At 37.3% G+C, this 12,577-nt stretch overlaps 1 protein-coding gene across 5 annotated transcripts in view; it reads right to left on the bottom strand.

The window, feature by feature from the left end:
• TMEM196 (transmembrane protein 196) overlaps window positions 1-12,577 on the bottom strand; it is a 310,176-nt gene that overhangs the window by 3,906 nt on the left and 293,693 nt on the right. For 3 of the 5 annotated variants that reach the window (XM_027539969.1, XM_027539965.1, XM_027539966.1), the window contains 3 exons: window positions 6,921-6,977; window positions 2,776-3,030; window positions 1,250-1,323 (listed from right to left, as the gene is read on the bottom strand). In XM_027539969.1, coding sequence (XP_027395770.1) covers window positions 1,250-1,323; window positions 2,776-3,030; window positions 6,921-6,977 — 386 coding nt within the window. The remainder of the gene's footprint in view (window positions 1-1,249; window positions 1,324-2,775; window positions 3,031-6,920; window positions 6,978-12,577) is intronic. The other 2 variants (XM_027539967.1, XM_027539968.1) reach the window with 1 other exon arrangement.

Below are 12,577 nucleotides of genomic sequence, written 5' to 3'. Positions count from 1 at the left end.
AGCCTAAAAACTTAACCAGTTTAGGGTTAAGTCTCCAACAGAAAGTGAAGTCCTTTTGGTGCCCACAGTCTGCCTTTATGTCTGGTGGTGGTTCAGTCTCACTGAGAGGCTGGCTTTTGCTAGAGATATGCTCACAGAAGTAGGTCTACAAAAACACTGGGGTTGCTGGGATGAGGCTAAGTTTATTGATGAGATACCTGATTTGAAGTTCATTTTAGAACTCACTATTGGTGGCAAGAAAAATGGAACTGTCTCTCCAAAATGGTCTTTAACAAAATCTACTCATCCACCTGTAGCTCTTCCTTCTAGTAGGAAAAAAACCTTTTTCTAAGGAATTTATAGAAGTAGGATTCTTAGATGCCTTTTCCTCTCCTAAAATAGGTTTGCATTCAAAAAGTGTCTTAAAAATAATAAAAACTTAATCTAAGGTATAATCTTTTATTGCAGGATTAAGAAAAAAAATCAGTTTTTAAAAATCTTACAGAAAGAAAGAATTTTCTTAACTAAATTCACCCTGATATGGACACAGTGAAATCACTGATAGGGAAAAACAGTTAAAATTGGTTTTTAAATGGATGAGTATCTTCAGTTTATTTGCAAATAGGCATGTCCAATTTGGCAAAAGATTGTATTTTAAATCTGGCAGGATTAAATGACTGTTGGCATATGGATATACTTTCTGCAGTTGGGCCACGTTATCTGTGTAATTTCTTATATTTCTTATTATATTATTTAACCAAAGCAAGAATGGTAACTATTTTAAGAAATCTGAAATATATGAAATAAATATGAACTGTCTCATATCAAGTAAGTTCACAGGAAGAAAGCTTCTACACATAAGGTTAACTGTGTTAGTGTCAAACTTAGGTTATCTACCCATGCAGCTTTGGCATGAGAGCGATACAAAGTTTGCCTTTATCAGACACATCTATTATTAAAAGCAAAACTGTAGTCTGTGAACGATGATACGGAGTCAGTCATGACATGGCAGAGAATAAAGGACTCATGGATCATCCAAGCAGAAATGTGTTTGGATGCTTAGAGGCAGGCTGAATATTTTAAATACTCAGCCAACTTGCACGTTGCAAGACTCTACAGGTCCTCAAAGTAGCTCTCACAGAAGCAATACTTTGAGGAGCAATATCACAGTATCAGTCCAGGCTGATCTGCTGGCATCATGGCTTCCTTGAAGAGGCAGTGCTTCCTGCAGTGACATTACAACATGGTAACTCCCTAGAAGTCAGCGTACCTTGTAGGTAACTCTGGTGTCGGGGGCACCACCGGGCAGCTGGGCAAGTCGGTTATTTCAATAGCCCTCAATCTCTAATGTAAATATAACAATCATACAATAAATATTGCACAAACATACATACAAAAACCTAAATCACACTAGTATAAAAATAGACACACAAAAGAACCATTATTCAAATATATAATGATAACCTCTTTTTAACAATCCATTGCTTTAAATTACCAGTACTATTTGTACCATACTATTTGTACTATTAACTCTTTTTGATGGGCACGTGTAGATCTGTTTAAAACCGCCTTCTTGGAACAATTCAAGAGCATCTATCCTCCTTATTCGAGTGTACAGATTGTATATGAAAGGGAAACACATAAACTACAGAGTACTTTTTTTCTCTAAAATCACACTATAATTGTATAGTGGGTGGTATACAAGCAGTAGTAGTATACAAGCAGTAGTATACAAACAGTATACAAGTTGTATACTACTTGTAACTCTTGCTACTCTTCCTTCTATTCTGTTGTTATGCAGTTTTATTTCCATGATATCAAGTAAAATATGATGTGGCCATTAGCTTAGTGAGTTTATCTTATAGTTGTTCTATCCTTTCCTTAACAGATCTGTAGGCAGGAACTGAATAAAGAAGTATGGGCAAAATGTAGAAGAAATATAGCATGTGTGCATACTCAGTCGTGTCGGACTCTCTGTGACCTCATGGACTTCCATGGGATTTCCCAGGCAAGAATACTGGAGTGGGTTGTCATTTCCTACTCCAGGGCATCTCCCTGACCCAGGGATCAAACCTGTGTCTCCTGCATTGGCAGGTGGGTTCTTTACCACTGAGCCCCCTGGGAAGCCTCAGAAGAAACATAGACAGCTCACTGCATCATTTGTCCTTTGATGCAATAATTATAACTCCTTGTTTGAATGAGTTTTATGAAACAGTTATGCAGGGGATACAACAGTTATGAAACAGTTATTTAAATGTTCATATACAGGCAAAGCTACCCAAATATGCATGAAATTTAGATGAGAATTAAATGAAGCTTTATGTGTGTTATAATATCTGCACTGATAGGCAGGGCTTTTTGTTGCCTTATTACAAGATCCCTTTATGCTTGCAAACCTAATTTACATAATCAAATGCATCTACTTACAGGCACAAGGGGTGAGTTAGAAAGGAAAACTCATTGGATTTCTAAATCTGGGATTATTCAGAGTGTTTTTTTAATTTATGTTTTTCCTCAGTACAATACATAAAAATCCATATTTATAAGACATTCAATACTTTATGAGTTCTATTTTAGGAGCTTGTTTTTACCTAGAGGCTACAAAATTATGTTGAAAACAGGTGTACCCAGAATTACAGGGAAAAAATAATAAACTCCTATTCTTGATCCAACAGGGCCAAACTTTTACAAAATCCAATACCTCAAGTTCTCATCTAAAGCTGCAAGTTGATCACCTAGATGTGACTGCAGTCTTCATCACTTGATAGCAGTGAGAGGAAAAAGTACAAAACTCACTTTCTCAGCCATTTCATGAGAGTGATGCAGAGAATGCTCCCTTTCTGAGAACATCCTCCTCTGTTCATAGCTGGCTAGTCGACAAGTGAGCCACGAAGACAGGGTGCAGCCTCCGATCCCAATGCACGCGAGAGACATGGAGGCGAGATGCAGCGGGTAGAGGGAGGAGGTCTTCTTCGTCACTGCCCGGAGGAACTGAAAATTCAGGATGCCCCCAATGAGCCCGCAGATGCAGCAGGCAGAAAAGAGGATCATCTGGTGAGAAAAAGAGGGGCCAGGGGGGTTTAAAGTGGAGGAGGTGAAGCTGATGAGCACGCACTGCACATCGGGGATGGCTGGGCTACGATAGAGAGAAGGTGCTCTCGGTGCTTCTTGGAGCACAGAGGCCATCTTTTTGCCCGGCTTCTCTGCACTCTGACTCAGTGGAGAGGGCCTGCACTGCAGTGTCTCAGGCATTCATAGCCAACTATATAAAGACCAGGGATACAGCTTATGAAAATTCTGAAGTAAAATTTATCTGATAGTAGATTCAGATTTAAGTAATACTTGATATCTATAGTGTGCCGCTATGCCAGGAATGTGAAAAGGTAGAATCTCAATTAACTTACCCACTAATCCTCTGAGAGGTAACATACATATGGAAAACGAATGGTAAGCAGTTAACACTGTAGTTCAGGGACTGAAAATCCAGATTTTCAGACTCAAAATCCAAACATCTTCTCACTGAATTGTTATTAGTTCCACTTAGCTTCAAAACTTTGTACTCCTCTAACCGTGTGAGCTTAGAGAATTTAGTTAACTCCTTTTTTTTTTCATTTATAAGAATTTGATTGGTTTAGTATCTGTTTTCTCAACAGGCAAATTAGGGACCCCCCCTCTGAACTGGCTGTTTATTTTTCAAATCTTGTTACTCTGTGACACCACCCAGTAGATATAACAAAATACTGTTTGGCGGATTGCTATGGAGAAACGCAGGATGTGGCTTCGCTTTTGATCCTACTCTTGATTTGCTCTGGGTCTCTATTAATAGAGCTTGGGGGATTTTATTCAACTTAAATATCGCAGGATCCCTGGCAGAACCAAGCACGATGCCTTCTGTGTGGTAAATGTTCTGTGCATATTTAATAAATTCAATTGAATATTTTAATAGCTTTAATGGCTTTATTATGTAATTTTTATCTGGGTTCAATTCTCCTATGGGCTTTCATGATACTTTTCAGTGGATGCTAATTTAACAACCAACCTTATTTCCATCTTTATCTGGAATACAGTCTCTATTCCGGTCACCTCCCTGGTCCCTCGATAGAGCTTGTTCATTCCTGCCTCAGTGGTATTTTCATTTCCTGGAAACTATTTTGCTTCTTGCTTGGCTCCTTAAATGGAAGACTAACTCTTACTTCCTCAGAAAACATTCCTGGACATCTCCTCTGGCATAAGTCCACAGGGCAAACAGCTATATAACTTTAGTATTTAATTTTAGATCATTAGATATTATTTTCTGTCGAGAGTTAGTTGAATTTAGCAAACACTTACTGAGCACCTAGCATCTATTAGGCCATGAGTGACGCAGCAGCTGTCATTACAAGAAAGAACAGCTCACAGTTGTTCCTCTTGAGTACACTGCCGTCCAGTCTAAGTGAAGAGCCAACATTACCACGCGGTATGACAAATATTAAGAAAGAAGGATGAAAGGCTGCCCTTGGAGCAGGGAGGAGGGGAATTCAGCCCCGTCGGGGGTTTCAGACAAGGCTGCCTTGACAACTTATCATCTAAGCTAAGTCCATGGAGTTCCCAGCAAAGGGTAAGACCGTGGATGTGTGACAGCATGATGGGGCAGAAAGAACGGCTAGCTTGTTTTGTTTCTCTAACTTAATTCAGCATTTCTGATTGTGTCAGTCTTACAGTACTTATCACCAAAACTGAAAACCTAGTGATGGATGAGTATAATCTTTTAATAATTGATTAAATATAACACTAAACGTCAAGTACCAAATAAATGAATCATCCCCTGTGGGAAATTGAGCTCCCAATTTCAAATAGAATCAATCAGTTCTACTTCCTTTTAAAGTATATTCAAATGGCATGCTGTTTCCTGGGAATATATTTTGGTGTTTACTCATTCTCAGAAAATATGGAAAGATATTACATTCTAGCCTCTTAATAATTACTGTTAATTAATAAAATAAACAACAAACTTAAAGGATTATTACAGGAAAACACTCTCTCTCCTATGTTATTGCCATTAATTTCCTTAAGGACATGACACTTCATTAACAAGTACAGATAAAACATTCTTACTCAAGAATTAAAATGTTAAAATCTGTACCAAGTTTTTAACCATATACTACTTTCAATCTTACCAGACTAGAGATATGTGGAGTGGAGAAATTCTCACATATTTTGATTAAAGGGTAGAGAATCTTTGACAGTTAACGTCCTCTATGGAAACCCCAGATGGTACAGGAAGATAAAGTAGATGGTAGTTTCTAAAAAACTCAGATCTTATAATTTTTTTTATAACTTATATGAGAATTAGAAAAACAGAAGATCTGTTTTAAAAAAAAAAAAACCAAACACCCGTTTTTCAAAAAACAAGCAAACAAAATAAAACAACTTCCTTTTTCTTCTTCTATGAATTGAGTGCTTGTGTCCCTTCAGAATTTACTATGCTGAAGCCCAATCCCTAGTATTAAACAGTACTTGGAGGCAGGACCTTTGGGAGATAATTAGGTCAAGACAGTGGAGCTTCAGGAACCAGGTCCATGTTTTGCTAAGAGATTCTAGAGAGCTCTATTCCAGGAGAACACAACCAGAAATTTGTAGCCCAGAAGAGAGTCTTATTAGAACCCAACTGTGCTGGCACGTTTATCTGAGACTTCCAGCCTCCAGAACTGTGAGAAATGAATATTTGTTCTTTGTGAGCCTCCCAATCCATGGTGCTTTGTCAGAACAGGCCAGGCTGACCTACACGTCTCTCCCCCACGCCCCCCCACCCCCACCGCTGTAAAGGGCTTCCCTCCCCCCCCAACTTTCTTTCCTTCTTTCTTTTGTTCCTTCTCTCCTTCCTTTCTTTCTTTCATTTTCTTTTATCCATGTTCCAAGAAATTGTTAGTATATAGCCATGCAGAGACTTGATAGAGAAAAAGTGTAGAAAGTAAGAAAACCATGGGAAAGAGTGATGGGGGAATCACAAATGCAAATTACAAGCCTCCAAAAAATGTCTATCTAAACATTTCCTTAAGATAATTTTTAAAAATCACACCTCACATTTCTGAAGCAATGGGGGCTTCATCCTTTCTGTTACAATAGGTACCATCACTAAGAGAACTATAATTAGAAAAAGGAGTTAAATAAAGGACTGCATAGTCCCCCTTCCCTGGCCTTCTCCTTTTTTTAGTCTCAAAGACTACTTTCTAGGGTCCATGTACAATATTAATTTTGCCAACTTATAAAAGCCTATGTTATTTCCTATAGTCCTCAATAAAATAATTGATTTTTTTCTACTTTCTAATTCTCAAAAAAATGTCATGAGAGACAGGGGGAATCCATTCTTCAGCATGCTGGAATCCTTCTCTAGTCTACATGAGAGTGACCTGGGAGCACCCCCCAAGACGCAAGACAGTACCATAAAGCTTCTGAGAATTCTGACATTTGCATTCATAGTCAGAAGATAAAATTAAATTTAAAAAATCTTTGGGAATTAACTGCAACTATAACAACACAGCTGTTTTGCTGCTTTGCACAATGAACTTCACAGTCAAAGCCAGCAATCTTTAGGCTCACGTCCATATCTAAACAGTTAAATTTCCCATGAATTCAAGCTCTGTCTTTTTTAGCTCGATGAAGGATTCCTGTGTCTGGAAGTCTATAAATGAAAAGTGGAGACTTCCATCCACAGCAGTCATTAAAGGTTGCAGATTCATGTATTTAAAGAGTATATCAAAGCTTTTCTTTTTCTTTTGTCACAGTCTGTAATAATCTTGATGGTTTTCTTTGAAAAGAAAAAAAGAATTTATTTGTCAGTCTTCTTTTTATCCTAGATGAGCAACACTCAGGATATGAAAGTTGGCTAGTCCTTATTTCCCTTTTTGAGTTCTTACATTTCAAACAGTTCAGTGCACAATACAAACATGGCAAAAACTTACGACAAGTCCAGATTTTTTTTTGGCGCACAATATTCCACATATGCCACAAAGAAGAAACTGAAAAGGAAAAGAAGAACAATTATTTCACATCCAAAGATAAAGAGGACTTCTAGTTTTCAGCTTATAGTTCACTCATTCACTTGTTTCAAGGAAGCTTGAAAATTTTACATTCCCATCAAAAGCTGAAAAGAAAAATACCTCATTCTAGAAGAGTAATGGATAAAAATGCAAACTCTAATGGGAAGTTTTGTGCAAATTTGATATAGGTGATTGTGGAATTTAAGAAAAACTTGAATCTGCTTTACCGCCAGGCAAAATGATGATGTAGATGAGTTTAGAGTTTTGCTCCTCCTGTCTGCTTTCACTGTCTTCTTATCCCTTTCTGTTTTCTCAGGGAAAAGTGAGATGGGACATTCATTCACACTAAGTTATGAGAAATCAGTGGGCTCTGCTATAGGAAGGGAATGCATCACACATAAAAGGACAAGGCCCCGGACAGGAGATATTTTTCTATAGAAATCTTCTTCATACATCTTAAACTATGTCGGGTAAAATAGCTGCCTCCTCATTCTAACAGAAATACAGTCCTTGTGGATATGTCAGAAGAACACGGGATGAAGCTGTCAGTGGGATGTAATTTCTTGTAAATAAGCACTTGATGACATAATTGCTTTGCAAAAGCAGCTGCATCAAATAGCCTACCAGTGACACACTAGTATACATTTGGGTTATCAGAAAGTGGTAAACTGTTTAGTTTGTAGAGAAACGTTTAGGGCAATTTGTGCATACTTTTGCTGGAAGTAAACCATAGAAGTAAAACAATACATTCATTAATACATAATAAGGGCTTTCAGATCAGCAAAGGAAACACTGAATATGGTTACACCTGTCTTCATTTGATTTTTTTTTAAATGTTATTATTTCAAGTCAGAACTAATAATATGAGTGGTTTTAACTGAGTTAAACTCTGAACATATTTTAAAATATACACATCAAAATACTCTAAGGATTATCTGAAATATGTAATATGTTTGAGGGAAACACCAACAAAATTTGATGAAAAATAATCGGTAAGAAAAATTTACCTTTGCAGAGAAATTTCCATGTAAGAGAACAAATGATTATAAAGCAGGCAAAGATGCAGCAAGATAGTTAGATCAGGGAACACAAGGATATATAAGAATCTGGTATATAACTAAACACAGCAGCAAAGTCACAGACCGAAATAGAAAATACAAATACTAATATGTAATATTATAATTTTGATAGTAAAAGACAGTTTGTTTTGTGCCTTTGCTCTCAAAGGCACAGAATAAACTGGGATTATATTCAGAAAGCATATGATAGGCAAAGGGTCATCATACTATATAAATAAATCTAATAAAATAATTTTAATTCCATTAAACCATGAACCGAAAGAAACTCACAACTTTATAAACATTGCATACTTGCAGAATTTTCAGAAGCCTTATAAAGCAACTTCTGAGTAACAATTTCTAACCTCCTCTATGTTCTAGGTCTTGATGATCTTGTCCTCACATGGACTCTTTCTTACTGATCTCATCTCTGACCTTTAAAGGTTATGCTCAAGTCATTCCAGTTTGGACCAATTCTGTTCCTCTCAGTGCTTCCAAGCTTCAAATCAGAGCTTCAGATGTCTTATGTCTGCTCCCCTGACTAACCCATTATTACCCTGAAAGTGCATCAAGGAGAACTCATTCTTGAAATAATTTGAAAGCACTGCAGTTTTGTGTTCCTTTGATCTTTTTGAAATCTATAAACATTGCCATGATTTATCCACAGCAAAGCCCAAGGGGACCTCAGGACCCTAAGCAGAGCTCAACCTAACTCTCCATTCACTTGCTTGGGACAATTTAAGTGGCAATAAAATTGCTTCTTCCTGGTGTACCTCTAAGAAACGGAAGGTCAAATCTGGGAGGGAGAAGGTAGAGAAGGAAGGGAACCCAACAACATTTCTCCACTCTCATGCAGGCCTGCAGCGTAAATACTGCTGGTAGAGAATCCAAAATCCACTCTCCTTAGAGGAAACTGTAACCTGAGAAAAAATAGACCCATGTAATGGGAAGGAAAATAGATCATGCAATTCTGAGGCGGGTTTAAGGGACCCTGGCTTAGGTTTAGCCATCACAGAGTATAGAAAAGAGTAGAAGAAGCACAAAAAGCAGTGAATAATCTTTTCTTTTATTGGCTAGCTTTATCCCAAGTCATAGCACCAGAAAGGATCTTAAAAGATGACTTAATTGAGCCCTTGCAGTCTGCACATAGGAAATGATAGGTCCAGACAGGTTAAGTCATTTACTCAGGGTCACACATCAAGGTCACAAATCGCACATAAAATCAACGGCTGGATTAAGTGTCTAAGTTAACTTATTTCTAATAATGTAGCAGGAAGTGAAAGTGAGTCGCTCAGTCATGTCCGACTCTTTGCGACCCCATGGACTATAGCCCACAAGGCTTCTCTGTCCATGGAATTCTCCAGGCAAGAATACTGGAGTGGGTAGTCATTCCCTTCTCCAGGGGATCTTCTTGATCCAGGACCTAACCCGGGTCTCCTGCATTGCAGATGGATTCTTTGCATCTGAGCCACCAGGGAAGCCATGTGATATAAAGGGAATGCATTTCAAAAGGACTTTTCAGTGTTAGTGCAGACTACATTATCCTAGAAGATCTAACCAGAAGCATTCAATGACACCTCATCATCTATAATTGCACTCTTTACCCTTGCCATTTGTTAATTTTTATTGTAATAAAAATAATTATAAGATTAGTTGATTGTACCACAGTCTAAAATTAAGTGTACCTTACTATATAAAGAGTCTGTTATAATATTTTAAGGTACTATTTTTAGTCCACATAACTTTATCCAGGATGCAAAACATTGACCTATATTGTAGAAATTATGAAACAAGTGAAAAACAGAGTAGTTTTTTAAAAAAGTAAAACTGATGGTTAGATATTTATATCTATATCATATCTGCATCCTGATTTAGATATATAATTTTACCTGAGAATATATAATTTTATTTCTGAGAAGTTAGGCTATTTAAATCCAGGGAGAATTATTTGCTTTGCTCTGACTAGGAAGTTATGTAAATGAAGCAATCTAATGGCAGGACATCAAGGGCAATTATGTAATAAAACTTGTTGTCCTCCAAGTGAAATTTGTTTGATTTCAATTAAGATTAAATTCAGTAGGTAACTAAGGCTGTGAATCATTGTAGGATGAAACGGAGCTGTTATGCAATAGCATTCTATATTTTGAGTGATTTTCTTAATGAAGGTCCATGGAGCCTTCTGCTATTGCTTAGGATGTAGAAATGCTAAAGAAATACTGGTTTAACAGTAAGAAAAAGTGAATAAACTGCAGACTGAGAACTTTTCCATAAGCGAGCTGGAACGATGGAAAGCTGAGGGTGAGGCACTGACATGGAGAAGTTCAGGTGACCACACCCCTCCATTAATGGAATCTGAAAACATGCACCAAAGACAATCATTGTAACAGTGAAATCAATCCCTCATCAGAATGGCTCCACTTTTCACAGTAACTTCCTAAAAGAAGATATTAGGATAAAATACAAGATTTTGAAAGAGTATCTTTTGAAATTGTGCTGAACATTCAGCCAATCTCTCATTTACAAAAGAGATTACAAAAAAAGATGTGCTCATTAGGGCAAAAGAACTATTAAGCTGAATAATGGCCACCACACTACATACATCCTAATCCCCACCATCCATAATGTTTCCTTATAGGCACAAAAGCCTTGTGCAGATGTGATTAAACAAAAAAATCTAAAGATGAGGGGATTATGGTGGATTATTCAAGTAGGTGTTAAATATAATCCCAAGGTCCCTTAAGAGGAACACAAGAAGGTCAAAAGAAAATTATCTGAAGATGCAGAGACATAGATACTTGAAGAGGCTACACTGCTGCCTCTGAAGATGGAAGAGAGCCATGAGGCAAAGGATGTGGATGCACTCTGTGATGGAAAGGGTAAGGAAATGGGATTCTCTCCTGGAACCTGTAGAAGCAGTGTAGCCCTGTAGGCCCATTTTAGACTTCTCCCTTCCAGCATTGTGAGATAATAAAGTTCTGTTATTTTAAGTCACTAAGTTTATGATAATTTGTTCTAGCAGCAAGAGGAAACTAATATAGGCTCCAAAGCATTATTTCATCTGACAGTCTCAAAAGAATTAGACACTTTGAAAGAACTAGAAGCTGTTCTTAGGGAAAACAAACAGAGAAAGACATGAGTTAAGACAGAAATACAGAGCAAGAGCACAAAATAAAACAAAACAGTAAATTTTAAAAATAGAAACTATTGATTAGAAATGGAAGCAGTGAGAATCTTCATTTTTTTGGGCTCCAAAAACACTGCAGATGGTGATTGCAGGCATGAAATTAAAAGAAGCTTGCTCCTTGGAAGAAAAACTATGACCAACCTAGACAGCATATTAAAAAGCAGAGACATTACTTTGCCAACAAAGGTCAGTCTGGTCAAGCTATGGTTTTTCCAGTAGTCATGTATGGATGTGAGAATTGGACCATAAAGAAAGCTGAGCACTGAAGAATTGATGCTTTTGAACTGTGGTGTTGAAGACTCTTGAAAGTCCCTTGGACTGCAAGGAGATTAAACCAGTCCATCCTAAAGGAAATCAGTCCTGAATATTCATTGGAAGGACTGATGCTGAAGCTGAACCTCCAATACTTTGGCCATCTGATGCAAAGAACTGATTCATTGAAAAAGACCCTGATGCTGGGAAAGATTGAGGGCAGGAGGAGAAGTGGATGACAGAGGATAAGATGGTTAGATGGCATCACCAACTCAATGGATATGAGTTTGAGTAAACTCCAGGAGTTGGTGATGGACAGGGAAGCCTGGTATGTTGCAGTCCATGGGGTCGCAAAGAGTTGGATATGACTGAGCGACTGAAATGATTGATTAGAAAAACTAATATCTCTTTAGAATGAATATGCCAGATGATGCTGGCATGAGAGATGGCAGGTTGGACATAAAGAAGATGTACGTAAATATTCTAAGATTCTTGTATCATTTAGCAGAATAATAGAGGAGCTAATGTGCCAGATATTAATGAAAAAGTAGATGTTTAAATGTGTGCATTAAAATATCAAAGACTAGAAAATAAAAACAAACAGAAAAAATACAGCAACAATAAAAATTGAACCAACAGATGTCAGGGAAGTTTGAAAAAGGTAAGGAAACAAAGTGATAGTAAAACAATAAAATAAGTTGATGTAAGTAATTTCAGTAATGTAAGCAATCAGAACATGTGTGAATGTGTTCAATTTCTCTAGTAATAGGGAAAATAGAGGGAAACAGTCTGCTAGGTAAAGAAGAGATATGTCAAAACTTTACTAAAATGAATGAGAACCTCTTTCCTTACTGATTTTCTCTCTCTCTCTCAGCCTTGATCTAGATACTAGTTAATAACTTCCTTATTACTATTTCTTTGTGTCCAAGAAAGATTATTTTGATAAAGGACTAAGAGTTAACAAGGCTACTGAAGAATTTCTATTTAAATTATGTAATAGAAAATTTGGGAACCATAGTTGCCATGGAAGCACATCAAGCAGTGGTTCTATCGGCTGGCTAGGAGAAGAAGCAAGTGCTGGGCAG

Source organism: Bos indicus x Bos taurus, chromosome 4 (assembly GCF_003369695.1).
Source record: "Bos indicus x Bos taurus breed Angus x Brahman F1 hybrid chromosome 4, Bos_hybrid_MaternalHap_v2.0, whole genome shotgun sequence".
Classification (NCBI taxonomy): domain Eukaryota; kingdom Metazoa; phylum Chordata; class Mammalia; order Artiodactyla; family Bovidae; genus Bos; species Bos indicus x Bos taurus.
This window is presented reverse-complemented; position numbering and strand designations above follow the sequence as displayed.